A 26,940-nucleotide genomic window follows, 5' to 3' on the forward strand; every position below is an offset into this window, starting at 1 on the left:
ATATTTCCCCACCACACTACTCTATCACTTTATGGATACATACTTATTTACAAATCTAGAAAATTCTACTCAAAACAAAACAGTGAGCAAAATTAATGTTGTTCAAGTACAAATCTCACCAATGTAGATATCTAAAATTCTAGAAATTCAGTTATGTTCCCTCCTCCCTTCTCCATAGCATCTCCACTGGTCATATTCACCAACACCTATCTGCGACTCACAGCATGTATACCTTCTCTATCCTGCTCAACAACAAACGTGCAGCAGAATTCATGCAATTCAATTTTAACTTGCAGTGTCTTAGCAATCGCTGAAAACATCTTTTACCAATCCAAAATGGAGACAAGGCTTACAATAGGTGAATATGTACTGATCTGAAAATAACCACCGCCTGAAATATAATCATACTTTTCCTCCAAACATAGCTTCAGATGATAATTCTTATTTAAACATGTTTATTTGTCTTTGTGAATAGGTTCTCTCCTTACATTTATTTTTGTTAAAAAGCAGTAGCCCACGAAAGCTTATGCTCTAATAAATTTGTTAGTCTCTAAGGTGCCACAAGTACTCCTGTTATTTTTTTGAAGAAGGATGAGTACAGTCACAGTTTGTGATAGCCTGTATCAGTATAGAAAAGGCTGTCTTTATGAGAGCACTAGGGAGGGAGTTCATCTGGGAGTGGTGTATCATCAGTGTTGCAGAGGGAGAGGTTGCAGTAAATGGAGAACAGGGAAGGTGCATATCATGAAGTGAGGGTGCAGAGGAATGAGATAAGGTAGGGAAAGGGCTAGATTGAAAGGGGGAAGGAAGGAAAGGACACAGTAAGGTATAGTTACAACAGATGTGACTATGTAGTTTGCTGGAAGAGTAAGAGAAGAGGAAGGATAATCCGTCAGAAATCTCATTGGGAAGTTGTTTCAAGAGAACATTCTAATCTGGAGTCAACCAGGCTTTAAAAAAGTCCTATCAATTATGCAGAACCAGAAGAAACCAAACTCCTGCTCAAAAACATCAGCTCTAATTAGTTTACAGCAATTCCCAGGTACCGCCTCATCCATAGCATCCTCTCTTTCATATTCCAAAAAGTGCATTTGTCAACCGTCACAAATCTTTTTTTAACAAACTGTGGTGCTTAACACAAACCTAAAATTTATGTTTTATTGTATTTGCTATATGCACCCTTCTATATCCTAAAAACATTAGTACCATATAGTACCTTTTTACCCAAAAGTTCTGGGTGTGTTTACCCAACAGAGACAACAACAAAAAAACCCTTAAACAAGAGTTGATGATCTTGGTACGATATGATAGCATCTCCTCTTACAATCACAAGCAGCGACATAAAGAGAAGGATAGAAATGTTTCAAAATGGAATTTAAAATTACAAAAAGTAAGCTGTACAAGAAGAGGGAAAGAGTTCCAAAGAGGTGATGCCTGAGAAAAAAAGAATACAAAAATATTGCAATTATATGGCACATACCAAACTCTAGTTCAAATACAAAAATTACTGATGTATAATGTGGTTTTTCAATAGAAACCACCAATTTTCGTCCTCCTCCAACACTCATCTCAAGAGTTGGAACAAATTAGGACATCCTTTGGCTTGGAGCTCTCCTACCCGCCTTTTGGCTCCCTTGGAGATATATTCCTCCAAGCTAGGCCACATTTTGGGGGGGAAATACAGTTTTATCTCAATGGGATGTTAACTTTGAAACCCAATTGTAACAATTAAAATGGCAACATTGGTAGCAATTTCACTTTTGATCAAAGCACACAACAAAGAACAAATATAATAAAATCATTCAGGAGTTTTTAAAGCCAGAAAGCACAAATTTGATCATCTAGTCTGACTGTCTGCAAAACAGAGGCCATCAATTTCAATAAACAGTTCCTGCATCTAACTCAACAATTTGTGGTTGCACTAGAGGCGAAGATTACTGCAAGCTGTCATGAATAAGTGTCAAGGATTCGGAACCTCCCTATCCTTCCTATGTAACTAATGGGGATGGGTGTCCTGGCTAGAGGTCCCATACGGAAAAGGTTAAGAACCAATAAACTGGAGATGTGTTTTAGAAAGACACCTAATTTATTTTAAAGGCTCCCAAGTGATGGACAATTTACTATATGCCTTCATAATATGTACCAGCAGTTAATTATAGTAACTTTTAAAAATTTGCAACTTATTTCCAGTTTGAATGCATCTAGCCTCAATTTCTACCTTGTTATGACTGTCTGCTACTATCAGAAAATTTACCCCCTGTAGTTAATTATAGACTGTGATCAAGTCACTTCATAACCTTCTCTTTGATAAGCTAAATAGATCAAGCTCTTTCAGTTTTCACAAGAAGGCATATTTTCCACACCTCGTCATTCTTGCAGCTCTTCTCTGAGCCACATAAATTGTGCTTAAAACACAGGGTTTACTAAATATTGTATTTTTTGTGCCCCAAAAGTACATTCATTTTTAATATTGACTGAAAATTAACATTTTCTTGATTCGTATTTGTGATTTATATATATAGCAAAAGAGAAGTATAATACGTCTAATGCACTAGTCCATTCTTCTTTCAAGGTGAGGAAGTTGACACGAGCAGAGATGAGATAGCTGAGGCACCTAAGAGCCATGATATCTTAGCCATCAGTTTCAGATAAGCCATAGATAGTACAAAAAGTTCATACATTTTCGCATTTGGTTGCCAACTATAGCTGAGTTTTGTCTCCTAAACTACACATACATTCCCCCAGTTTACATTTTACACTGCTGGTATTTAACAATATTACTACATCTGTTTTAAAGTACACGTAAAATCTCATCTCCTGGTCTGTGCTACAGGATTAAAATCCAATAACAGAATTTTATTTCAATTAGAGAAACTCTTCTGTTATCCTCAAGTTTTGTTTTATTTCAAATGTTGCCATAACTTTTAGTTAATTCATGGTGTTTTCCTTTATCTTTAACTGCCCAGACTGGTACTAGAGAGGACAAGCATGTAAATAACACAATATAGTATATACCACTAAAAAAAACAGAGTGCTTGTTTTCCCACTTCCAGTCCACTAACTAAACTTTTGTACAAGATGTTTTGAAAGTGGATACTTTAAGGGTATCAACAAATCTTCTTTCATCATTACAAATATCAGTATCAGCTGTACTGTGTGACAAAAAAATGCTAAAACCACTATTGTGTCAGTATTTTGTAATTAAAATTAAGTACTTCTGTACAATCCCTTAAACAACAGTGATATCACAAGAAAGTTGTATTGATAACACCAGCAACATGGAAGTATCGGTGGAGAGTGCTAGGGCATGTGTTGTGTTTATATTATTTTAGGCATGAGTTATCTGGAAGAAAGATTGTGGTTTGAAACCTAAGGACTCTGTGAGGGTAGCTGGGTTCCTAGGAACCACCCTGGGATGCTGGTTTGAAAGGTAGCAGTGGAAGAAGTGTGTGTCAAGATCTGACAGCTGAAGGTGATTGTTTTTGGGCAGACTGAAGTTGCCAAGAAAGGTCTTTCCAGACCGCAAAGGCTGGTCCATCAGGAATGACAGAGGTCCAGGCTGCCAAGAGGGCAGTAGTCAGACCAGAGTGGGAGAACCTCAGACTCCAAGGTTTATGAAAAGGAAGCCTGAACTGGGGTATGAAATAAGACTTTCCATGGCTCGAAAAGAACAGTGAATACTGACAGAAGATCAGTACCAGAGTTCATTCATGGTGTTAATTGTAAATAATAAAATATAAGTTCATTAATTCAGTCTGCAGTGGAGCTCTGGTGAATGGGGATTTCTGCAGCAGCCTTTGAAAAAACACCTACCATACCTATCAGGGGACACCCATTCCTGGGGTAGGATCATTGTAACAAAAGGAGAGGAACAGGGGCCAACTGAAGTTAAAATTTACAAATGAGAAGCTTGCTGTTGGCAGCACATATCCAATACAGGGTTGTAGGAAACCCAGTGTTTGTGACAGTATTGCAGAGCAAACAACTTCTATGCCAATATTACTCTGGCTTACTAATTGAAGAAAATTTCAATTATATTTAGTTTACCAGGAAGCAATATTACAAAGAACATTTTTTTAGACTAAGCCGGAGTTTATGCAGCACAGAAACTACTTATACAATCTCATACGTTAGGACCTCCATGCTGCTGACTTAAAATGAGGTTACTTTTCAATAAAATGTGGTCACTACAATTACATAGTTTTTGTAATCCATTCTGCATTAATTCTGTTGCTTCCAACCAATTTTTTCATCCTTGCCCATCAAGCTGCTGCCCAAATTTCTTGTCTCTTATTTCACACCCAGCTGAGAAATACTTTTATTTCTGTCCGTTTCTTAACTGTTATAGTTGTTCTACAGACATTTTGATTTGGCAACTGAAGCCTTCATGTACACTCACTCCACAAAGCCTTCACATTTCAGATGCAACACAGAATTTTTAGCACCTGAGCTTCAAATTGTAGTACTGAGCAAAGTAAACACAGTTCTCTCCAAAATCAATAGTAGCCTAATGGGTACAGTCTATTGATTCTATTGAGCTTCTTGTTAAAAGAGAAAAGCAACTAGTATTACATTTCTTTTTAAGAAAGCACAGCCTACTTACGATTGTGTCAGAATTTACCATTTTTAAAATTAATAATCATTGGAAGGTTATAATATATCTGCAAGAATGGTATTAAATTACTCAGTGTATTCATTATACTTACATTAGGTATAACTAATTTCTGACATAATTAATTTAGTAACTATTTCATCTGGCAAGAAGTATAAAGTTAACGTACTTTACAGATGTGCCTCTTTTGAAGATTGGTGTTAGTATGAATTAATTTCAGATCCCACGGGTTTTGTTTTTGGGGGATGGAGGGGTTGGAGGGAGACATGTTTTTGTTTTGTTTCTTGGTTGGTTGTTGGGTTTTTTGCTTGGTATTTTGTTTTTAGAGATACTAGCATCTTAAATCAGATCAGAGCACTACAATTCCAAAAAATTATATTCAATTGTGCTGCATGAAAAACAGCAATCCAACTGTTACTAATTCCACCTTATAAATAGCAGGGGTAACAATCTCAACAAGGGAGCAAACAGAAGTGTAGAAGAAAGGAAAAGGACAATTACACAACAGAAAAAAGGAATATAAGATCCACACAGCTTTGCTATCAATGCCTTTGCAATCTAAAATATCTGCCTTTCAGATATTTCAGCAAACCACAGCGGTTGATATGAAAATTCATGGATATTATATAAAGTAAATTAAGAATTTTTGCATATAACTTCCATCCCATTCTGAACTTGAACACCTAAGTCTTTTTTGCTTTACCACTCAAGACCACTTCCACGTTAGAGTAGTTACATTGTTGGTTATTATTCAGACAAAGGAGCAAAACTGCTAAAAATACAGTATTATGCATCAACCAAAACTGCATTAACCAAATACAGCATTGATGACCAGTTTAATAATGTCAGCATTTTTTGCTAGAAGACAGTAATAATCAAGTATGCTCAGATTTCATATATACTGTTACCCTTCTTTGACCAGCAGCTAGCCAAAAAATTGAGGTCTAGGAGGTTGTTCCAGTTATGAGAAGAAACTGGTAATGGTCACGTATTTCTTTGATGAAGTTTTGTTTATTTTCAAATGTACAAATTCCTGGGTCTCTGAATACAGGGGGAATCAAACAGCAGGAGACAGCTTCTTTTGCTCACAGCACCAAGAACATTCTTTTCAGCCTGCACCCTGGGCCCAAAAACCTTACCCTAGGCTTCTTCTAGAGATAACCACCGTGCTTTCAGTGGCTCCTTCAGGCTCTCTCTCCATCTCAGTCTTTTGTCTTCTGCCTTCCCAGACATACACACACACCCTTACCACTCAAAATAATATTCAACAAAAACTCCTAGATGGGTTCACATACCCCTGTTGTCATAGTGGGGGCTTCTCCTTACAGGCAAGTTAACTGAAGGGTAAGCTCACACCTACCAACCTCAGTGAGGTTTTATCAATAAGTTTTCACCCAATTTATATTCATACATATATGTGTGTATATTATATATTATATATATATATATATATAAAAAGAGAGAGAGACAGAGAGAGCGCACGCAATATTTTCAGTAGCCAAAATTATTGTCATAATTTAGTTAAAATATTTTGAAATTTAAAAATTATCTTCAGAGAGAGAGTTCAATGCACAATAGGCTAATATGCAGTAGATTAGAGTAAGGACTAACTCCCAATCCTTTGCTCCTGAAGAAGCATGGATTAGAAATGCTTTGTCACTTTCTATGTGCAGTGAAGTTGTAGCTGTGTCAGTCCCAGGTTATTAGAGAGAAAAGGTGGGTGAGGTAATATTTTTTATTGGACCAGTTCTGTTGTTGGTTAGACAAGCTTTTGAGTCACACGGAAGAGCTCTGTGTGGCTTGAAAGCTTGCCTCTCTCACCAACACAAGTTGGTCCAATAAAATATATTACCTCACCCACCATGTCACTTTCTAGCAGTCCTGATACGTGACTAATGGTGGTGACAATCTCAGAGAAAGAATTGTTAATGGTTAAAACATGGGTCTGGAAATTGGGTGACCAGGGTTTTGATTTCCAGGTCTGCCACTGATTGTAGCATAGCCTTGGGCTATTCATTTTGTGGTTCAGTTTCCCTAATTGCAAAATGGAGAAGATACCTATTTCACAGGAGAATAAAGAGATTTAATATATAAAGATGACTGCAACTACATTTAAATTATAAATCCACTTTTACCCCCTCTAGGATCCACATAATAAACTCAAAATTCATGGGTTAGGGATGTTATCACAGTAGAATTTTTCAAACAAAATTTGAAGTAAATTGGAGAAAGCATTCATTCCTGCATTAACACTAAAAACAAACTGCCTTTTTTGCTATTTGATATTGAAAGAAGGAAAGAGATAAAAACTGAGTTTACTGGACTCATCTAGACTAGATCTAGTGACCAAAGATTAGTTGGTTAAATTCCAGTTTTAAAAGGGAAAATTTTAAATAGTAATGCAAGAATGGCATGCCTGCTCCAATGATCTTAAAATAGCCATCAAATGAATGCTGTAGGTTTACCCTTTCATGACAATCCGTCTAAACCTTTTCCTCATAGGAAGAAAAAACTGAATTGATTGCTACGGGGGCTTGTCAATGGGGGGAAAAAAACAGTTACTAACCTTTCTGGTAACTGTTGTTCTTCGAGATGTGTTGCACATGCCCATTCCAATGTAGGTATCTGTGCACCCCAAGCACAATTGCCAGAAATTTTTCCCTTAGTGATATCCGTTGGGTCAGCTCTAGCACCCTCTGGTGTCACACACTCATAGCACAGGTATAAGGCCCTCCCAACCCTGCCCTTCTTCGGTTTCTTCTTACCGACGGCCTCCAAAGAGGGGATGCAGGGTGGGTTTTGGAATGGACATGTGCGGCACATCTCGAAGAACAGTTACAGAAAAATCAGTAACCAGTTTTTCTTCTCCAAGTGCTTGCACACGTGCATTCCAACGTGACTCAGAAGTTGACCCGGAGTGGCTTCAGAGGGCAGGCTGACTGTAACACAGTCCAGCCGAAGCCAGTCTCATCTCTGGCCTGTTGTGTAATGGCATAGTGCGAGGTGAACATATGAACCCATGACCAGGTTGCCGCCCTGCATATGTCCTGAATTGGTACCTGCGCTAAGAAAGCAGTGGAAGAGGCTTGAGATCTTGTAGAGTGAGCAGTCAGGTTAGATGGGGGCAGTATGTTAGCGAGCATGGAACATGTCTTGATAAACTAAGTGATCCACGATGACATTATTTGTGCAGAAACAGGGAGACCTCTCATCCTTTCTGCTATGAACAGCTGAGTAGATCTGCGGAATGGTTTGATCCTTTGTATGTAGTAGGCCAGGAAACGCCATACATCTAATGAGTGGAGTCGCTGTTCCTCCCTGTTCACATACGGTTTAGGGTAGAACACCAGCAAAAAAACTGCTTGACTGCAATGGAACTGAGATACAACTTTTGGGAGGAACGATGGGTGCAGTCTCAATTGGACCTTGTCTTTAAAAAGAGACATATATGGGGGTGCCAAAATGAGGGTTTCAGAGATCTGAACTTGTCTGGCTGAGGTGATGGCCACTATTTTCCAAGAGAGGTGTAGCAGTGAGCATGTTGCCAATGGTTCAAACAGGGGTCCTGGAAAACTTTGACAGGACCAGATTTAGATCCCAGAGAGAGGTGGGATCCCTGACCTGTGGGTACACCCTCTCCAGGCCCTTAAGGAACCTGACTACTATGTCATGTGAAAAGACCTAACGACTGTCGACCTTGGGATGGAAAGCTGAGATGGCTGCTAGCCCTTTCTGTCTTAAAAGCAGGTAGACTAGAAAGAGCTGCAGACATGAAGAAGACTTAAAAGCAGGCAGACTGCTTCCTAACATAGGGAGGAAGAATGTGCACCCTCCTGCCTGTTTATGTAGAACATGGCCATCGTATTGTCAGTAAGGACTGAAACAGATTTGCCTGTCAAGTGGGTGTACTGCCCTGAGTTCCCTGACATTGATTTGCAGGGAGAGTTCTTCTTGGGTCTTATGTTCTGATAGGCCCTAAGTGGGCCCCCCAGCCAAGGGCCAATGCATTGCATGACAGCGACAGGGATAGGCAAGGTCTCGAGAAGGGGACCCCTTCACATAGTGTGCTCCTGTCCAGCCACCGTTGTAGTGAGGTTAGGACCTGGGCCGGGACTATGAGAACCGAGTCCAGGGGGTGACGAGAGGGGGAGCAGACTGTGGTTAGCCAGGCTTGCAGAGGCCTGAGTCGGAGCCTTGTGTGCTGTAGTAGGTAGGTGCAGAACGCAATGTGGCTCAGGAGGCTCAGACACTGTTATGCGGTCATGATCAGATGGCTTTGGAGAGATCTTAACAGGGACGTGATTCTGAGGAACCAGTCCTTCGGAAGTACAGCTCTCGCTTGCACCGACTCAAGTACTGCCCCTATGAACTCTATCCTGTGGACCGGGATTAGGGTGGACTTCTGGAAGTCCAATGCATTGAAGCTTGATTGGATGATCCATTTGTCGATCTTTATTTGAGCTCTGGACCAGCCCTTGATCAGCCAGTTGTCGAGGTATAGGAATATGTGGACTCCCGTTTTCCTTATAAAGGTCACTACTACAGCTACACATTTTGTGAAAACCCGTGAGGCAGCTGAAACTGGTATTGATTTTGGTTTGCTACAAACCTTAGGAAAGGTCTGTGACCAAGGAAAATTGCAATATGGAAGTAAGCGTCCTTTAGATCAAGGGTGGCATACCAATCCCCAGGATCCAGCGAGGATCTGTTGGTCCTGCCTGGCTGTCTGAAGTAACTGCTGCGGTCTGCATTGTTTTCTTGTACCTGCCAGTACACAGAGACCCAAGCACTTCAAAGTTGCCTTTGAGTCCTTAAGGGCAGGCAGCCTAGCATCCATCTGCTCTGAGAAGAGCGACAAACCCTCGAAAGGGAGGTCCTGGATGGTGTGTTGCACCTCCTGAGGAAGCCCCGATGATTGCAACCAGGAGCTCCTACATATCGTCACAGTGGTCACCATTGATCTGGCCACAGAGGTAACAGTGTCCAAGGCTGCTTGTAGGGAGGCCCAGGATACCATTTTTTCTTCCTCGACAAGGGAGGAAAAAACTCTTGTCTGGAGTCCTGGGGAAGAAGGTGATTGAATTTGAGCAACAACTCCCACATGTTGAAGTTGTAGCACCCCAGCAAGGCCTGCTGGTTTACTATATGCAGTTGCAGGAACCCTGAGGAGTAGGCCTTGCGCCCAAAGGGGTCCAGCCTTTTAGGGTCCTTCAACTTGGGAATAGAGCCCGGTTGACCCTGGCGGTCTCATTCATTGGCTGCCGCAACCACCAATGATCCCGGGGGTGTGTGAAAAGGAACTCGTACCCCTTAGCCAGAACAAAGTATTTACACTGAGCGTTTTGCTGTTGGCGGAAGGGAGGCAGGGGTTTGCTGAAAGGCCTTAATAGAGTCCGTGATGGTGTCATGTAGCAGTAGGCCCACTCTGGATGGACCCACTGGTGACAGGATGTCTAGGAGGCCATGTGTCACCTACTTAACCACCTCCACTTGGACCCCTAGGTTTGAGGCTACCCGCTTCAAAAGGTCTTGACACGACTTATGGTCATCCGGCAGTGTAAACTCCAGGAGCCATGTGGCCTCATCCGGAGAGGACGATGAGGAGGCTAAAACCAGATGGGGAGCCTCTATCAGTCCCAGCAGGGGCCTGCGGGTATTCCTCCTGGGGTTTGGTACCATGTTCGGTACTAGAGTCCAGTTCCGGGGTGTGTCTGTGCAGTACTGGGGGTGCCCTGGCCTCCAACACAACAAAAAAGATCATCTTGAAGGGGTCCCTGGAAGCAGTGGGAACCTAAAAGGGCCACTGCATGGTGGTTGGGCCCTATGGGTAGAGGTTCCGATGAGCTCGGTGCCATGAAAGAGTGGGAGTGGCCCGGGGAGCAGCATGGTCAGCCGCTTCGGCAATAGGAATATGCTTCCTCCTCTGAGTCTGATGAAAAGGACAAGGAGGTGCGCCGCAGAAACCAGGGCGGAGCCATGCCACTAGGTGCCAGAGAAGATCACCTGGGGAACCTTGATGCTGTCAGTGCTGGCTTCCCTTTTAGACAGCTGGCGTGATGCCAGTCTATGTGCCAGCACAAACTCCCTGCTGCTTGGGGACATCAGCCTGACCCTTTGGGGAGCCCGGTACTGGCAGGATGATAAGATCCCTTGCAGTTGTAAACCCTTCGGGGGTCGATAGGACCGCAAATTGACCAGTATGCTGGTCTTGAGTGGGAGTCATAGGACACTACTGAACCAGGGCAGTGGGCACCTGACGATGCAGTGCCAGGGATGAAGAACAGCCCGACACAGGTCTTGCTCTGTCCCTGTCCTCCTTTTCCTTAGGCACCAGAGACCAGCTCTTCGCCAAGTGCTTGCAGTGTTTCTTCTTAGGCACCAGCGAAGATAATTGGTGCCGAGGAGCACTCAGAGATGGAGGAGCACTCTGCACCAAGGCTGAGGTGCTCAGTGCCAAGTCCAACCGCGGCTCCAAGGCCGGTCTTAAGGCTGCCTCCATGAGTAGGTCCTTCAAGTAAACAGCGTGGTTTTTCTGGGACCAAGGCTTAAACGCCTTACAAATTAGACAACGGTCTTTCCTATGAGTTTCCCCTAAGCACGAGACAGCTCGAGTGTGGGTCGCTCAAAGGCATAGACTTGTTGCATGCAGCACAAGGTTGAAACCCCGTCAACCGAGGCATGCCTCGGCACCAGGACGAAGGACAAAGCTGCTATCTAAAACTAACAAACTACTAACAATTTACACTAAAATTTGAGAAAAACCATTAAGGGATGAGATTGCCTAAGCAATGAGAGGCTCCAGCAACTGTCATGGGCGGTAAGAAGGAACTGAAGGATGGCAGGGTCAGCAAGGCCTTATACCAGTGTGCAATGCCAGAAGGCGCCAGAGCCAACCCAATGGATACTCCCATGGGAAAATTTCTGGCAACTGTGTGGGCGCACAAATACTTACACTGAAATGGACACGTGCAAGCATCAAAGAAGAAGGAGTATTTTCCCACCAAAATTGAAGTTAGAATAGTGGTGGTCATCACAATTATACAAGCCTGCTTTTTTGCCAGACCCAGCTTCAAAAATGAAAATGGAAACTGTCAGTCCCAGCATCCCCATACTTTTTCAGAGCTCCTGGGGTGTTCTTTTCCTACAGTTCCTTAGCAATTCCACAAGAGGCCTGGGGCACGCAAGAGCCTCAAGTTTGATGGAACAGTGAAGAAAGGAGATATGGCAGGGCAGCACGGAAGTGGCATGCAGGCAGCACAGAGTGGGGAAGGAGGCCTGGGGGCAACAGCAGAGCAGGGGCCATTTCACTTCCACTGCAGCCCTTAAGCAGATTCCATATGGACTCATCAGAGCCTCACACCGCTGCCTCCTACAAGCCTTAGATTAGTTTAGAGGCTTCCCTCCTGCATGCAATCCTCACTAGGCTTATTAGGAGTCTCACAGTCACTCCTAGGAGTTTAATAAGCATTGGTAGCCTAAAGCTCCTGGGGTGCCTAAAGGCTTGCAGAGGGTGGGGGAGCTCCCAAAAATCCTCGTAAGATACCCTGTCAGAACTCTACTCCTGTGAAACTCCTTAGATTCACATGAGAGAGGCTCCCCTGCAAAAGTTCTCAAGAGGTGCACAGGATTAGGGCTCCCTTCCTGCAGATCTCAGGAAGTCTGCAGAAACAGTGGCAAGTGTTGGTTCCACACCCCATGCCTTCTCTTCCTGTCTGATGTTATGACTATTTTAAAAACTAAAGTAACTCCCAAACAAAAACTCTGTAGAGATTAAATTATGATAGACACACATCTGTGAAAATCCTTACACGAACATTGTCATTAGCAAAATAAAGGTATTAAAAGTCTGGAAGTTTGAAATAGTAAAGTAAGTTTACCTTTGACTTTCTACTTCTTCAAGTATTTGTATTTAAATTTTACCTCTACTCTGAATTTCCTTTTTAAAAAGGTTGGTTTTTCCCAACAATGTTCTTTGTACAGTGTTTTATCCTTAAGTTACTGAAATATTCTCTCAACTTTAACTTCATCTTAACTTCTTTTGTGTCTGGAAATTAATTAACAGATATTTTTAATGCAAGAGGATATTATTAAGCCTTCCCCATTTGTGGCAATTGCAGAGATGACAAAGGAGGAGGGTGAGAAGAATAGCTCAGAAGGTCCCCATATTAACACCTCTATGTACAATTTTATAATTACAAAAGTTACACAACTTAAAAGTTTTATTAAACATATGTAACAGTGTAACTTCAGAGTGTTTTGCAGTACCCTATATATGAACATTCTTACCTTTTTAGCTTCTTTAGACTTTCTAATATTGTGTTGAGGGCCAAACTTCTTGTGTGTGCAAAAAACATTCTTAGACCATTCATTTGTATGGGATGTTAATTGGGGCTGACCAAAGCTGCCATCAACTCTATATCTGTCAGCTGGAATCTTATTCATTGGAGGGGGAAGAGTACCACAGTTAATACTTGACCAGCCATCTGTAGAATCTGTATAAGACTCCTGGTCACTGGCATTTCCATGTTGCCATTCTTGTAAGACATGAACAGGCAACCATCTCTGATTGCCTATGCCTACAATACTTTTCTTGGATGGCGGCACTGAATTTCGAGAAGAAACTAGTGGAACTTCAATACGAGCTGAAGGACTTAAGTGCTTACTTAAATTTTGTGATTTGTCATTCTGAATTATTTCTAAATGAGTGTTTCCTTCTTGTTCTTGACAGAAGCCATTCCAATGGGAAGCATGTTGATTCTGTCCCCTTCCAACTGGATTTTCCCATATACTATTAGGAATATGTTTACTTGGATTGCCTCCTAAATCAACCACCAAAACTCTATTGCTTTTTTCTTCTTGGTTAAAATTTCCAATACCACTATCACTGTTGCTGCTTGTACTGTTATTCTGATGAGCATCTGCATCGCCATCAAGAAAAGCTCTTGCTCGCATTCCCTCAATCAGCTCACCCATATCCCTATAGAGGACAGAGATAAATTGAAGAACAGGTAGAGATGACGTTGGAAATTCTAAACAGCCATTTGTGTCTGGATCTGCCGTACACTCCAGTCCAAAACGTCTTGCTATACCTTGGTGAATTTTATGATGAAATAATTCTGGATCCACCATGAACACGTGACAAGATGTCCTCAGAACCCCTTCATCTTCCTGAGCCAAGCTTGCATCATCATTTGTCTGCATGGTAACTAGCCCAAAAAATCTTCTATCATCAGGGCACACAGCACTAAATGCCAGTTTCTCTGCAGGATATTCTGCCACTACACCAGACTTGTCACTGCAGAGCTGAATACAGTCATGCATAATCTTCATCATCACCAATGAATGGATTTTCTGTTCTGCCCGAAGGCGTCTCATACATCCCCGAATAGCCTGCAAACTGTCATTTTCCAGATTTGAGCTTGTTGAAGGAAGTTCAATCGAGCCTAGGTAACCTACCACCATAGCAACATTTAAAATACTTGCATCTAACCCAAAGTCTTCTGGATTTTCCAGTCCAATTTGAAAAACTGAATCATCATGCAACACTTTGGATATTTCTTCCTTTGAAAGTAGATTAGGATTGTTATTTATACTTTCATGTCCAGTTTCAAATTTAGTAGCAGCAGTCTCAGAAAGGGATCTTTGTTTTGGTACTGAATTCTCTGCATTACCAGCATAAAAACTAGGATTTTCAAAGATCATGTTGAAAATTCCACCAGATTGCATTTCTTCAACAACCTTCTCCGCTCTATTTATACCCAAGGCTTTAGAGTCAGGCTTTGGCTTCAGCCATCCTTTCCCATCATAAAAACCAACTTCTTCATCACTAGAACATGAGTCAATATGACTGTTGCCTTCAGCAATGACCATGTGCAAGACTCCAGAACATTTTCCTATTAGTTTCACCACATCTTCATGAGAAGCTTGTTTTACATTAATTTCATTAATTGCAAATATTTGATCTCCTGCTTTAAGTCCCACATAATCTGCAGGACTTCCTTTCATAACGCAGCTAAGAACACAGGGAGCTTGTCCAGAAAGGGTGAACCCATAGCCAGCTCTTCCTCTTGCAACTTCCACACTTCTTATCCGAGGAGGAGCATGCATATTGAGTCGGCGTTTCACTGTTTCCCCTGGTCTATACATTTTGGTTAATCTCTGGAACAGGAGGAGCCCTTAATTAGTGCAATTCTTATTCATGTTTCACTTAGGTGCTTTCCTGGCATCCCAGTTCCTTCATCTGCAGAAGTCCTAAAGAATAAATAAATAAAAATTGATTTAATACTTGATATTTTCCTTTTTTGTTCTTCTTAGTGTTTGGGAATACATTTATCAAAATTACTATAAAAGATATCAAAATAATTAAATATTGGCATAGGATCATGATCTCTTGCTACTTTATTAATACCAAAGCAAAGCTGAACAATTGTGGTGGACAGACCTCAACGTTGATGCAAAAATTACATTGATACAATTATAACTTTTAAAATATTAAGTTGTTACAACTTGTTTACTGAACGTTAAGATATAGCTACAACAGGGCCCGCCCAATTTTTTGACAGAACAACCCCATTTTAATTACGTTTCCTGATGGAACCCCAGAAAGCAAGGACAACACCATTTTGAAAAGCAAAATCGTGTCCTCTCTCAGCGTGATCTTGCATGCACCATATTCGAGAGGTCATGTTGAGCGGAGCAAAATGGCGTCCTTTGCACATTAGAGATCACCATGACCCCATATGCTGATAGCATGACCCCATTTGAGATCATGACCCACAGTTTGGGAACCACTGAGCCACAAGTATGTTATAGCCATAATAATTGAAAATAGGACAACACATATTATGTTTAGCTAGTTATGTTGCAAAATGCTAAAGTTAACCAAAGAAATTTCAGAATTGATGCTATCACCCACGGACGAGCACATGTCAGAAAAGATAGCCCTCCCTAGCCGTAAAACCATGGTTTTTACCCCACGAGTAGCTGCATTTTAAACTTTACCTTGCTTTATCTTTATACCGTTTTCTTTTGCTGTATTTAAAAGATGGATTGGTTATTTAAATTTGTGCTTTGTACAAAATAGTTAATAGAAGTTTAATTGCTATAACAAACAGATTGTAACTCTCTGGAGCTTAGTCAAGGGACAAACCCCTAAAAGTGTCTTATCTAGACCAGGATACCTCCCTTTCTGTAAAATACCAGCTTGATACAAACGTAATCCTTATTTCAAGAAGACAAACTATGTACAACATTCATGTTTTAGGAAGAGACCTGATTGTGAAAAGAAACTTAGGATGCATTAATAAACCTGGGTAAAACTACACAAAGAATTCTAGAAATATCTTTGATGAAAATAATTTTATAATTATTCTAAAAACTTGATTCAGAGAAGTCTCTAGGAAAAACATGTAGTTGGATGTGTTTAAAACCTTATATGTTTATTTCTTATACGTTGAAATGACAAACACCTTTGTGAAATGTATACTTGCAAATATGTTAGCTAAACAAAAAGCTCCTAATATAATTACTATGTAATAGTAAAATGCTTTATGTACCAGCACAGAATGTAATGACCTTACTAAACTAATTACTAATGTAAGAATATTTAAATATAGAATATTTATATTAATAGGAAAATTAATTACTCACAGTGCTCAAGCAACTCTCACCCAACTCAGGAAGACAAGAAGAATAATCTTTCCAAAAACTGCCATGTAGAATAAACAACTTTTTTTAAATAACTATTTAAACTAATGACTCTCTTTAAGAATTATTTAATATTGAAAGACTGTTTTAAAAACTGAAAACTTTATATAAAGAACAGGCGTGTTTGGACTTTTCAGAAACAGAATTTCATTTCCTGTTAAACTGTTAAAATTGAAGAAACATCTCAGAAAATTGACTGAATAAAAAGACAGTTAAAACTACCTTTAAAAGTTGTCTGATGCTTTTCTGCCACAAAAACAAAATCAATTAGAAACATTGTGCATTCATTAAACAGACTGCATATTCAAGAGCTGAAGGTGTCACCTAAACCAACCCCCAAGTAATGGAGCCAATGAGTGACAGCAACAAGCTTTGAATCTAAAGAAGCCTGAAAGAGGTGTGTTTTCCTATAATTTCATGGAAATAGGAAGAAGGGTATAAAATCTCTGAAGTGAGCACTTCTCAGACACACACAACCTCTGCTATCCTGCTTAAACAGCAAGCACTTATCAGTATATCCTGTCCATCTCTACAAGCAAGCTGCCATAAGAGCTAAGAAAAACGGAGAAGACTAAGAAGAAACCAAAACCAAGGAAACCTCCCAACATTTCAACATGGATTGGTGAGAAAAAGTTAACTAAGACACTGACAAGGGATTAGATTAAAACTCCTATCATTTTACTGGGATATAAAAATGCTGTTGTAACTTAAAATACCAACAGTTTCTCCTGTTAATCACCAAATGATTATTAGTCCATGAATTCTGGGAGGAGATGGGGCTAAATATTAGTAAACAAAAATAGTAGGATATAAGGTTCGTGATATTCATAATTGGCACATCTCAAGACAGCTCCTTAAATGGCTTCTTTTAAGCAACAAATTTAAATATTTTTTTTCAATTTCATAGGATTTAGTTAAGATTGCTTACGTTGCCCATCTATAAACTGACTGGTTGTTGTTCTTATTAATAACTAGACAGGGTACTACCTGCCCGTAAGCAAATTATTTTGCCCATACACTATTTTGCCCAAACAGTTTTTAAGTATCTAGTAAGATACCAAGACTGAATTCACAATAATTTAGGGAAACAATATTCATTGGTCTTAACTTACCAAAGTATGCCCCACCCCCCAAAGGCAGTCCACTTTCAAGGTTATAATTAGGGCTCTACCAAATTCATGGCCATGAAAAACATATCACAGACCTTGAAATCTGGTCTCCCCCTGTGAAATCTGGTCTTTTGTGTGCTTTTACCCTATATTATACAGATTTCACGGGGGAGACCAAAGTATCTCAAATTGGGGGCCCTGACCAAAAAGGGAGCTGCAGGGGGTCACAGTATTGCCACCCTTTCTTCTGCATGCCTTCAGAGCTGGGCAGCTGGAGAGCAGCAGATGTTGGCCGGGCACCCAGCTCTGAAGCAGCGCCCCGCCAGCAGCAGTGCAGAAGTAAGGGTGGCAATATCATACCATACCGTGCCACCCTTACTTCTGCGCTGCTACCTTCAGAGCTGGGCAGCCGGAGAGTGGTGGTTGCTGACTGAAGGCTCAGTTCCGCAGGCAGCAACCCAGAAGTGAGGGTGACAATACTATACCATGCCATCCTTACTTCTGCACTACTGCTGCTGGTGGCAGCTCTGCTTTCAGAGCTGGGCTCCCAACCAGCAGCAGCTGCTCTCCAGCTGCCCAGCTCTGAAGGCAGCGCCACCACCAGCAGCAGTGGTAAGGGTAGCAGTACCGCAACTCCCCCTACAATAACCTTACGACCCCCCCAAAACTCCTTTGTGGGTCAGGACCCCTACAATTATAACACCATGAAATTTCAGATTTAAATAGCTGAAATTGTGAAATTTGCAATTTTAAAAATCCTTCTGGTCATGAAATTGACCAGAATGGACCATGAATTTGGTAGGGTCATAGTTATAATCTCTGTTAAAAGCTCTCCACAAACACACATACAGAAGAGATTGTAACACAAGTAATCAGTCTATCATTGGTGTACTGTTACTTGTGTTCTTTTATGTTTTGTTTTCCTTTCTAATAAAATAGACATGGTTAATAATTGAGGTTATTTTGCTTGATCTCAATCATGGTGTCCCCTAAGGTATACAAATAAATCCCTGTGACTAAGTTTTCATCTACACTACAAGCTACAGATGTGTGTGACGCTGGCAGACAAAGTGCCAGGCTATGCCAAGGCCCCCAAGTCTCACTGAACACTGACAAATGCATAGCTGGAAACCAATCTGGCTCACCTATGTGTTAGCATTATTAAAATAGATGTTAAGTTTATAAGAATGTATTTAGACTTGATGAAATGCTTGTAGGATGCTGCATGTATTGGTGAGACACGGTGAGTGTATCTTTTATTGGACCAACTTCTGTTGGTGAGAAAGACAAGCTTTCAAGCTTGTCTTGATCTCACTTACAACATTTGTATCCCATGGTATAAAGTTATATTGAGTGTTTGCAGCGTAAGCCTCTGTAACTCACCAACCAGGAAAGAAGCATTAATTAACATAAAGTGCTCATCCTGCACACAAGAAGGCCCAAAGAAACCAAAATGAGCCATTGTGAAACATCGAAGTGTCACAACCCAATTGCCCCTCTCCCCTTAGGGAGTCCCCTGGGAAGGTAGATCAGCACTGTATATTGCTAACACTGTTGCAAGCATTGCAAAGCATTTTGGGGAGGGTTAAAGGTGTGTGAATGGAGAATGGAAGATTCCTTTGCAGGTTTACGAGAGGCCGAGGAGGGGTGGGGGGAAGAAAGAAGAAAGCAGAGAACGGGTTAACTCAACGCTGCAGCTAGCAAGCTCAGTCCGAAGATAAGAAGCTGACTCCAGCCCAAGGCCAGCTGCTACCTACCAAGACAGAAGGGGGAAGTCCAACCCCCCCGCCCAGCCAGGAGAAGAGAAGAAATAAGTTGAGCAGAGCTGCAGAGATAACAGCGAGAACAGTGAGAGCGAATGAAACGGCAACAGCAAAGGCCAACAGAAGGGAAAACAGTCTCCGGAGCCGGGATGTTTTGGGAAACCAGGGAGGCCACAGCAAACCTGTTTGGACTGGTACAAAGAACACCAGGAACAAAAGGCCCTGAACGAACCCCACCCCCAAGGAGCCCAGGACTTAAAAACCCTCCTGAGAGCTAAAGCAACTCGGAGAGCACAGCAGATTCTTGGATGGCCTGGGCCCAAGATAGCACTCCCATCCACCTCCCCCTCCCCCCCCCCCACTTCTTCTGACGTTACACCCAGACTTGGCCAGTCTGGGTTGCACGTGTGGGAGTATGAAAGTGGGTTAGGGCTTGGAGCATTAATGCTTTCTTTCTTCCCCTCAGTGATGTGGGAGCGTTTCCAGCACTCTCTGATGTTATTTTATTATTTTATCAATAAAGGTTTAAAATGTAGACACTTGGTGTGCCTCGTCATCTCCTCCCCAAAAAAGATCCTGTGGCCCAGGCAGATTGGTAACGAAAATCTGTCACAAAAGGACTAAGACTTTGCTGATTGCCCTACACGCACACCCATTAAGAGGAGACGGGGCTCAAACACCTGTCCCATCAGTTTGAATGCTGGGGGAAGGAAATAAAAATCCCTGGTGACGTTGCACTCTATATGATTTTATGAAAGTATGCTGATGAGTGTGAATATAATATAACTAAAATATGCTTCATGCAAAAGGTCTCTTGTAAGGTATCATTACAAAGCTTATAATCTACTGAGTGTGGTCATCCTATTTGTATAAATGTATCAGTCTTGTACCTGAAACTAGAAATATAAAATATAACTCTGAGGGCCTACTGTAATTATGCAAAGTGTGGGCCATTAATGGTGGTTTGGAATCTTGATGGCTCTGTTTGCAGGTAGGCCTTCCTGTGAGTCAGGCTGGGAGGAATGAAGGCTTGGGATCTTACAGTGACATGTGATCATGTCACCTGAACTGGAATCCATCTTTAACCTGGTGTTTTTCCATTGAGAAGGAGGGGTGGGAACCCAGAGGAACAAAGGATTCCGCCTTATGCAACAGATATATAAGTGGGTGGAACAGAACAAAGGAGGCATCATAAGAAATACCCTAGCTACCACCTGAGCTGGAACAAGGGCTGTACCAGGGGAAAGGATTGTGCCCAGACCAGGAAGGCATCCAGTCAGTGAAAGAAACTTATTGAAAATCTCTGAGGGTGAGATTTTATCTGTATTCAGTTTTTTTACTGTATTAGGCTTAGACTGGCGTGTTTTATTTTATTTTACTTGGTAATTCACTTTGTTCAGTCTGCTATTACTTGGAACTACTTAAATCCTACTTTCTGTATTTAATAAAATCACTTTTTACTTATTAATTAACCCAGAGTATGTGTTAATACCTGGGGGGGCAAACAGCTGTGCATCTCTCTCTATCAGTATTATAGAGGGCGAACAATTTATGAGTACTGTTTTGCAGGAAGATACACTATATTGATACACATTTATTTAACCAATTATAGCTTAATTTAGATTTCAGATAATAAAAAATACAAAAAAGTACGTAAGTTAAGAAATGTCATTCACCATTTTCTATTTACTGGAGGATTATTTTTTTACTCATGATTTATGTCAAAATGCATTTGGGTGGAAACTAGAACTCAACTAAAAATGCACAAAGAGCATTCTAAAACTGTTTTTTATTAGTTAAATAATATGATCTTAAATGTGCTGCATACCTAAAGGAAAAATATCAAAACCTGTTGTGCATTTTAAACTAACAGATGTATTAAACAAAGGATGTTATCTATAGTTAGTGAACTGAATTGATTGTTTCTGGTCACCATGTCCTTCAAGTTTTTAGAAGCGATAGATTTCATCCCCTCACACCTAACTTTTATTCAGAGACTGGAAGAGAAAAAAAGTCTTTTCCTACTTTTTCAACTCCCAATAGGTTTCTCAACTGAATAAAGTGAAATTAAAAAAATATATTCTCTCTCTACCTGCAGAAAAGGCTACTGCTGTCAAAAGCTGGTTTAGCACTTCAACAAACTATGGTTCCAGGTACTTAGCTAGAAACTGCTCCACTTCAGTGGTTTGATTTTCTTTAAAATTTTAGCAGCAAACACATATTGCTTGATTTTTTTTTATTTAAATTATTTTCATAGATTTTAGCAAGTTTAGGTCTTAATAGCAGTTGTCATAATTTCAAATAGGCTTTTATTTAAAAAAAATACTTTATTAATTAGAATATTCTGATTTTTTAAATCAATTTTATCAGCCCTGCTCTGGTGTGTGATTTGCAGGCATGCAGAACACTCACAACTGCAACTGAAGTCAAAGGGAGCTGTGCTTTGAACAAATAAAGTGCTATATAACTCTAAGTACCCTAAAAAAATCAGGTCCTAGATGTCTCAAATCAAGCACACAAAATTAATGGATATTTTTTACCTTAAGTACCGGTAAGTACCCAACACTTACTAGCTTCCAAGATCAGGTGCATCCACATTGGAATGGCCATAGATGACCTTCGTAAATATTATTTTTATGGTTGATCATTAAAAAACAAAGAATCAAGAATTTCAAACTTTAGTCATAATTTGACCTCCTGGCATGTACTTAGACTAAAATTGGTAAAGCACTTTGAACATGGACAGCAATATATAAATACATGTACACATTCTTTTGCCAAGAGTGACATTTGTGCTTGCAGCATCTGAAACTTTAAATGCTTTACAAAACAAAAAACATTCATGGCATCTCAGGTCTAGCTTTTAAAGTATGTTAGTTATTTCACTACTCTAATAATGAAAGAAGTATTTAAATGGTCAGAGATTGCGTCTCACCCTCTTGCGATTGGTACTTGGAAATGAATTATCCTGAATTGGAAAAAGACTCAGTTGAAGACTCAACTCTAGGATGTGCTCCCTTTAGAGGACTTCCAGATCCGAAATATGACCGGCTTCAAACCACCATGTAAAATATCAATTTAGCTTTATTTTTGGTTTTTAAATTGTTTTCTTTTGACTAAGGGTATGTCTTCACTACCAGCCGGATCGGTGGGCAGCGATCGATCCAGCGGGGATCGATTTATCGCATCTAGTCTAGACATGATAAATCGATCCCCGAGCGCTCTCCCGTCAACTCCTGTACTTCAGCTCGGCAAGAGGCACAGGCAGAGTCGACGGGGGAGAGGCAGCAGTTGACTCACCGTAGTGAAGACACTGAGGTGAGCAGATCTAAGTACGTCGACTTCAGCTACGTTATTCAAGTTGCGCAACTTAGATCGATTCCACCACTCCCCTCCCAGTGTAGACCAGGCCAACGGGTCAACATTGTTTTTTATCATCTCTGTAGATTCCAGTTGTAATTTGTCAGTGCAGAGTGGTTTCTGTAAGTAATGTGTTAATATAGTAATTATCTAGCTGCCATGATAGCCTTTCTAGGAATCAAGAAAATAATTTAGCTTTAACAAACACACATTAAGGCTTTATCTACACTACATAGCTTTTAGTGACACAGCCGCGTTTCTACAAGTCGGGCAGTGTAAACGCTGTTTGTCAGCAATTTTGCCAAAAAAATACTTCCATCCCCTACTGTAAGCACTCCTGCCGACAACGAGACGGTTACACTGCCACTTGCCGGGGCAAAACTTGTGTCTTTCGGGGGGGGGGGGGCCTTTTTTAAGCACCTGCGAATGACTAAAGTTTTGTCGTTCAATTGGCAGTGTAGACAAAGCCTAATACTTTTCACTTACATAATGCCTTCCATCCAAGGGATAAAAGGTGCTTTACAAACATTAATTAATCTCACACCACCTTTGTTAGGAATCAGTGGCAGAAAACAGAACCCAGGCTACCTTACACCCAGTTCTATGCCTTAAGAAGAGGAATATCCTACTTCAATTAGGCCACACTCTTGAGTTTCCTAAAATATTAATGTACATCCAATTATCTCCATTATATTACTGTACTGTAATAACTTCTAAGTTAGTGCACTATGTTTTATTTATTTGGAACTAAAACAGTTTTTAATCCATTTAGAGTACGTACAAAAACGGTTGCAGCATGTTACTGATTTTTTTAAATTAAATTATATTTTAAATTAATTTTGTCGTAGGGTTCTGATGACATCAGTAAGTAGGATGACATGGTTGCTATCAAAATAACCACTCACTGAACACGAAGATACCTGCAGAGGAAATTCCCTCACATTTTCGAAAATGCTACTGGGGGTAATGCATGCATGTTATGAGCAAAAGAGGCCCATTAATTAAATACCCTTTGGAAAACATAAATGGTAATATGATCCCATGCAAAAAAGTATAATTTTATGACATTTCCGTATCCCTGTTAAGGACTAATAACAATAAAAAGTTACTACCGTAATTTGATAAAAGGTTTCACAAATTGTATTGACATTGGAATATTTTTTCAGCTCAGTAAATGAGACTGCATATGGTGTTTTATTACCTTGAAAACTTTGTATCACCGTACAGAAAGAAACATTTCCTTGTGTACATATGAGCTAAATGCAGCTGTTACAGTAGTGCAGGGGTTCTCAAACTTCATTGCACTGCGACCCTCTTCTGACAATAAAAATTACTAGACAACCTCAGGAGGGGGGACCGAAGCCTGAGCCCACCCGAGCCCCACTGCCCCATGCGGGGGGAGTGGGGGTGGGGGGAAGGCGGCGGCAAAGCTGAAGCACAAGGGCTTCAACCCCAGTCGGAGGGCCTGTAACCTGAGTCCCAACACGCAGGGCTGAAATCCTCAGGCTTCGGCCTCGGGTGTTGGGGCTCGGGCTTTGGCCCTGGGCCCCAGCAAGTCTAAGCCAGCCCTGGCAACCCCATTAAAATGGAATTGCGACCCACTTTGGGGTCCCGACCCACAGTTTGAGAATAGCAGTGGATTTACACGGCTGCAGAAGTTAGTTTATACCAGTGTAAACAAGCAAGAATTTGTCTCATAAACCACATTGTCCTTGTTGCTGAACTACAAAATGGTATACAGAAAGTGGTAGAATCTTTGAATCAGAAGTAAAACTTGCAAGTTCTCTGACAGCATACATTCTTGTTTACATTTGTGATCAACCTGCTGTGAGATTCAAGGCACAACACAGCGCAAATAGAGACAGAATCTGGGTTGCAATTGTCCTTGGACTGTACCTGTCTCCTACAAACATTACATTTCCTCACACTGCCATTTTTGCATTTTCACTGTTGTTTTCCAGATGTCTGCATTTCCACTGTAGCTTTCCTGCTCATTCTCAAACACTCTAATGGGTAGGGTGTCCAGACCTCCCGATTTTATCGGGACTGTCCCGATATTTGCTTGTTTGTCCCGCGTCCCGACCAATGTTCGGTCGGGACACTGGACAAACAAGCAATTTTGCCCTCTGCTCCGGCGCACAGGCGGAGCCCGGAGGGGCCCTCGCCTCCCCAGCCCCGCCCCCTCCTTCCCCCATTGGATCCCTCCCCAAATCCCTGCCCTGGCCCTGCCCCCAGCCATGCCCCTCACTGCCCCATTGGATCCCTCCCCAAATCCCCACCCTGGCCCTGCCTCTTCCCCAAGCACGCCGCATTCCTCCTCCCTCCCAGGCTTGCGCTGATCAGCTGTATGGCGGCGCAAGCCTGGAGGGAGGGGGTGGCCCCCAGCACTCACCCTGTGAACTGCTGCAGTCCAGCTTCTCCAGGAAGGTGAGCATGGCCCGGCAGAGATCCCGCAGCGGCTCCCTCCGCCTGAGCCCCCGGTAGAAGGCGAGGCAGGCCTGGGTCTCCTGCACCGCGCCCATGGCTCACGGAGCAGCCCGGCCCGGCCGGGGAGGGCGGCCGGGAAGCGAGCCAGGCTGCCCCAGGGATCTAGCGCAGCACGTGGGCTTGGCAGCTCCGGGCTGGGGTGCGCTCAGCTGTTATGGCCACCATAGAGTCGGATGGAGACGGGGTTGTGCCGCTCCGGCAGGGTTTTTTTTTTTTTTTCCCCCTCTGCCGTCCCCCCGTCCCGATATTTCATCTTTGTCATCTGGTCACCCTATAATGGGGAGGAGGGGGGAATAACGCATGTATTTGACTTATTTCATGCATCTGCTCCTGTTAACTCACGACAATAAAAAAGAGCAAATAGAAATAGGAGATATATTCCGAAATTAATTTAAGAAATAGCTCCAGTGGGCCAGGAGGGAGTATGTGAAAATCAGGTCTATAGTGCTGAGTATTCAGCTCATCTTGAAAGTCTGTTACCCATGCAACCTTACAATTGATTGTCTGTCTGTCTGTAGCGGGGAGAGGAGAGGAGAGGGGGGGAGAGGAGAAACTGTTGAGGTAAAGTGTTCCAAGGTTGATATTTTCCTCCCCTACTCCAGGTTATAGACACATTTTTTTCTATCCAAGAACTGGACAGGACTCTAAAGTACATCAATGCAGAACTACCTCTGTTGAGAAACAGGCGGCACTCCTTTGCCAAAGTATGCCTCCACAGAGCTCTCAAAAATCAAAACTTTTTTGGTCACTGCTGAAATGTGGCATATTTACAGCCAAATGACACAACTGAAAGAAACGGTGATAGCAAAAACATCAGCAGACCCTCAGCAAAAATTATTTGAGTGGGCACCACCAGAGTGCTTGGCAGGTGGGGGGCGAGGGGGGAGTGTGTTGTGTGTGTGTATTCTTGCTCTAAATTTGCATGCATTAACTTGATTCTTGTGAAAGGTACTGGTACAGCAAAGACAGCAGCTTTTCCACACTGCACTGCCAATATACCAATTCTATTCTGTAGGGACAATCTGCAGGAGTGGGAATTCCTTTAGTTTCCACACTTATTAAATCTTTGGCCTCTTTTCTGAGAATGACAAAAATGGTGCCACTAACAGAGGCATTTTTTGTTTTGTGGACAGTGCTTCATTGGGAACTGGATTGAGATAGTATTTTTAAGTATGAATGTTCACTAATATCTCATTATTAGAAAAACATACTGCTAATATCTGTATCAGAAGGAATTGCTTTGCCAAAATATAGTTAAGTAGTGGAGGTATACCTCAAGAATTAGTAGAAGTTAGTTTGGTTTCTCCTCAAGAGCAGGCATAAGGAAGGCAATCTTTCCCTGAGGACCTTATCTGAGTGTGCGATCAAAGTGCAAAAGGAAATTTATATGTGCTTTGTAGATTCTGAGAAGGCATTTGATAAAATCCAATACAAAAGGTTGATGATAGTATTCTTGAAGAATACTGACTTTCAAGATACACAACTAATAAAAAGCCTATATTGGAGATAGAAAGCAGCAACCTGAATGAACTATGCACTATCAGAATATGGCAGCATTGAGAAAGGTGTATACCAAGGTTGCATTCTATCTCCGCAGTTATTTAACATATGTAGATGTTATAATGAGGGAAAGTTTAGAAGACACCCAACCAGGGCCAGTGCTACCATTAAGGCAAACTAGGCGGTTGCCTAGGGCGCCAAGATTTGGGGGCGCCAAAAAGCGGTGCCCCCAATTTTTTTTTTTACAGCGTTCCTGGGCTGGGCTGCTGGTGGTGCGCTGACACATGCGGCTCAGACTCCCTCTCCCAGCGCAGCAGTCGCTCCATGCAATTATTGTCATTGCCGGCGGGGGCGGCGTGCTTGGGGAGGGGGCGTAGCAGAGGTGAGCTGGGGTGGGGAGCCC

At 41.7% G+C, this 26,940-nt stretch overlaps 1 protein-coding gene across 1 annotated transcript in view; it reads right to left on the reverse strand.

Annotated features, from left to right (window-relative positions):
- Window positions 1-26,940, reverse strand: part of RGS12 (regulator of G protein signaling 12) — a 174,815-nt gene that overhangs the window by 141,145 nt on the left and 6,730 nt on the right. The window contains exon 2 of the mRNA XM_026648073.1: window positions 12,899-14,863. Coding sequence (XP_026503858.1) covers window positions 12,899-14,758 — 1,860 coding nt within the window. The 5' untranslated portion in view covers window positions 14,759-14,863. The remainder of the gene's footprint in view (window positions 1-12,898; window positions 14,864-26,940) is intronic.

Source organism: Terrapene carolina, unplaced genomic scaffold (genome assembly GCF_002925995.2).
Source record: "Terrapene carolina triunguis isolate 2854851 unplaced genomic scaffold, T_m_triunguis-2.0 Scaffold66, whole genome shotgun sequence".
In the NCBI taxonomy this organism is placed as follows: domain Eukaryota; kingdom Metazoa; phylum Chordata; order Testudines; family Emydidae; genus Terrapene; species Terrapene triunguis.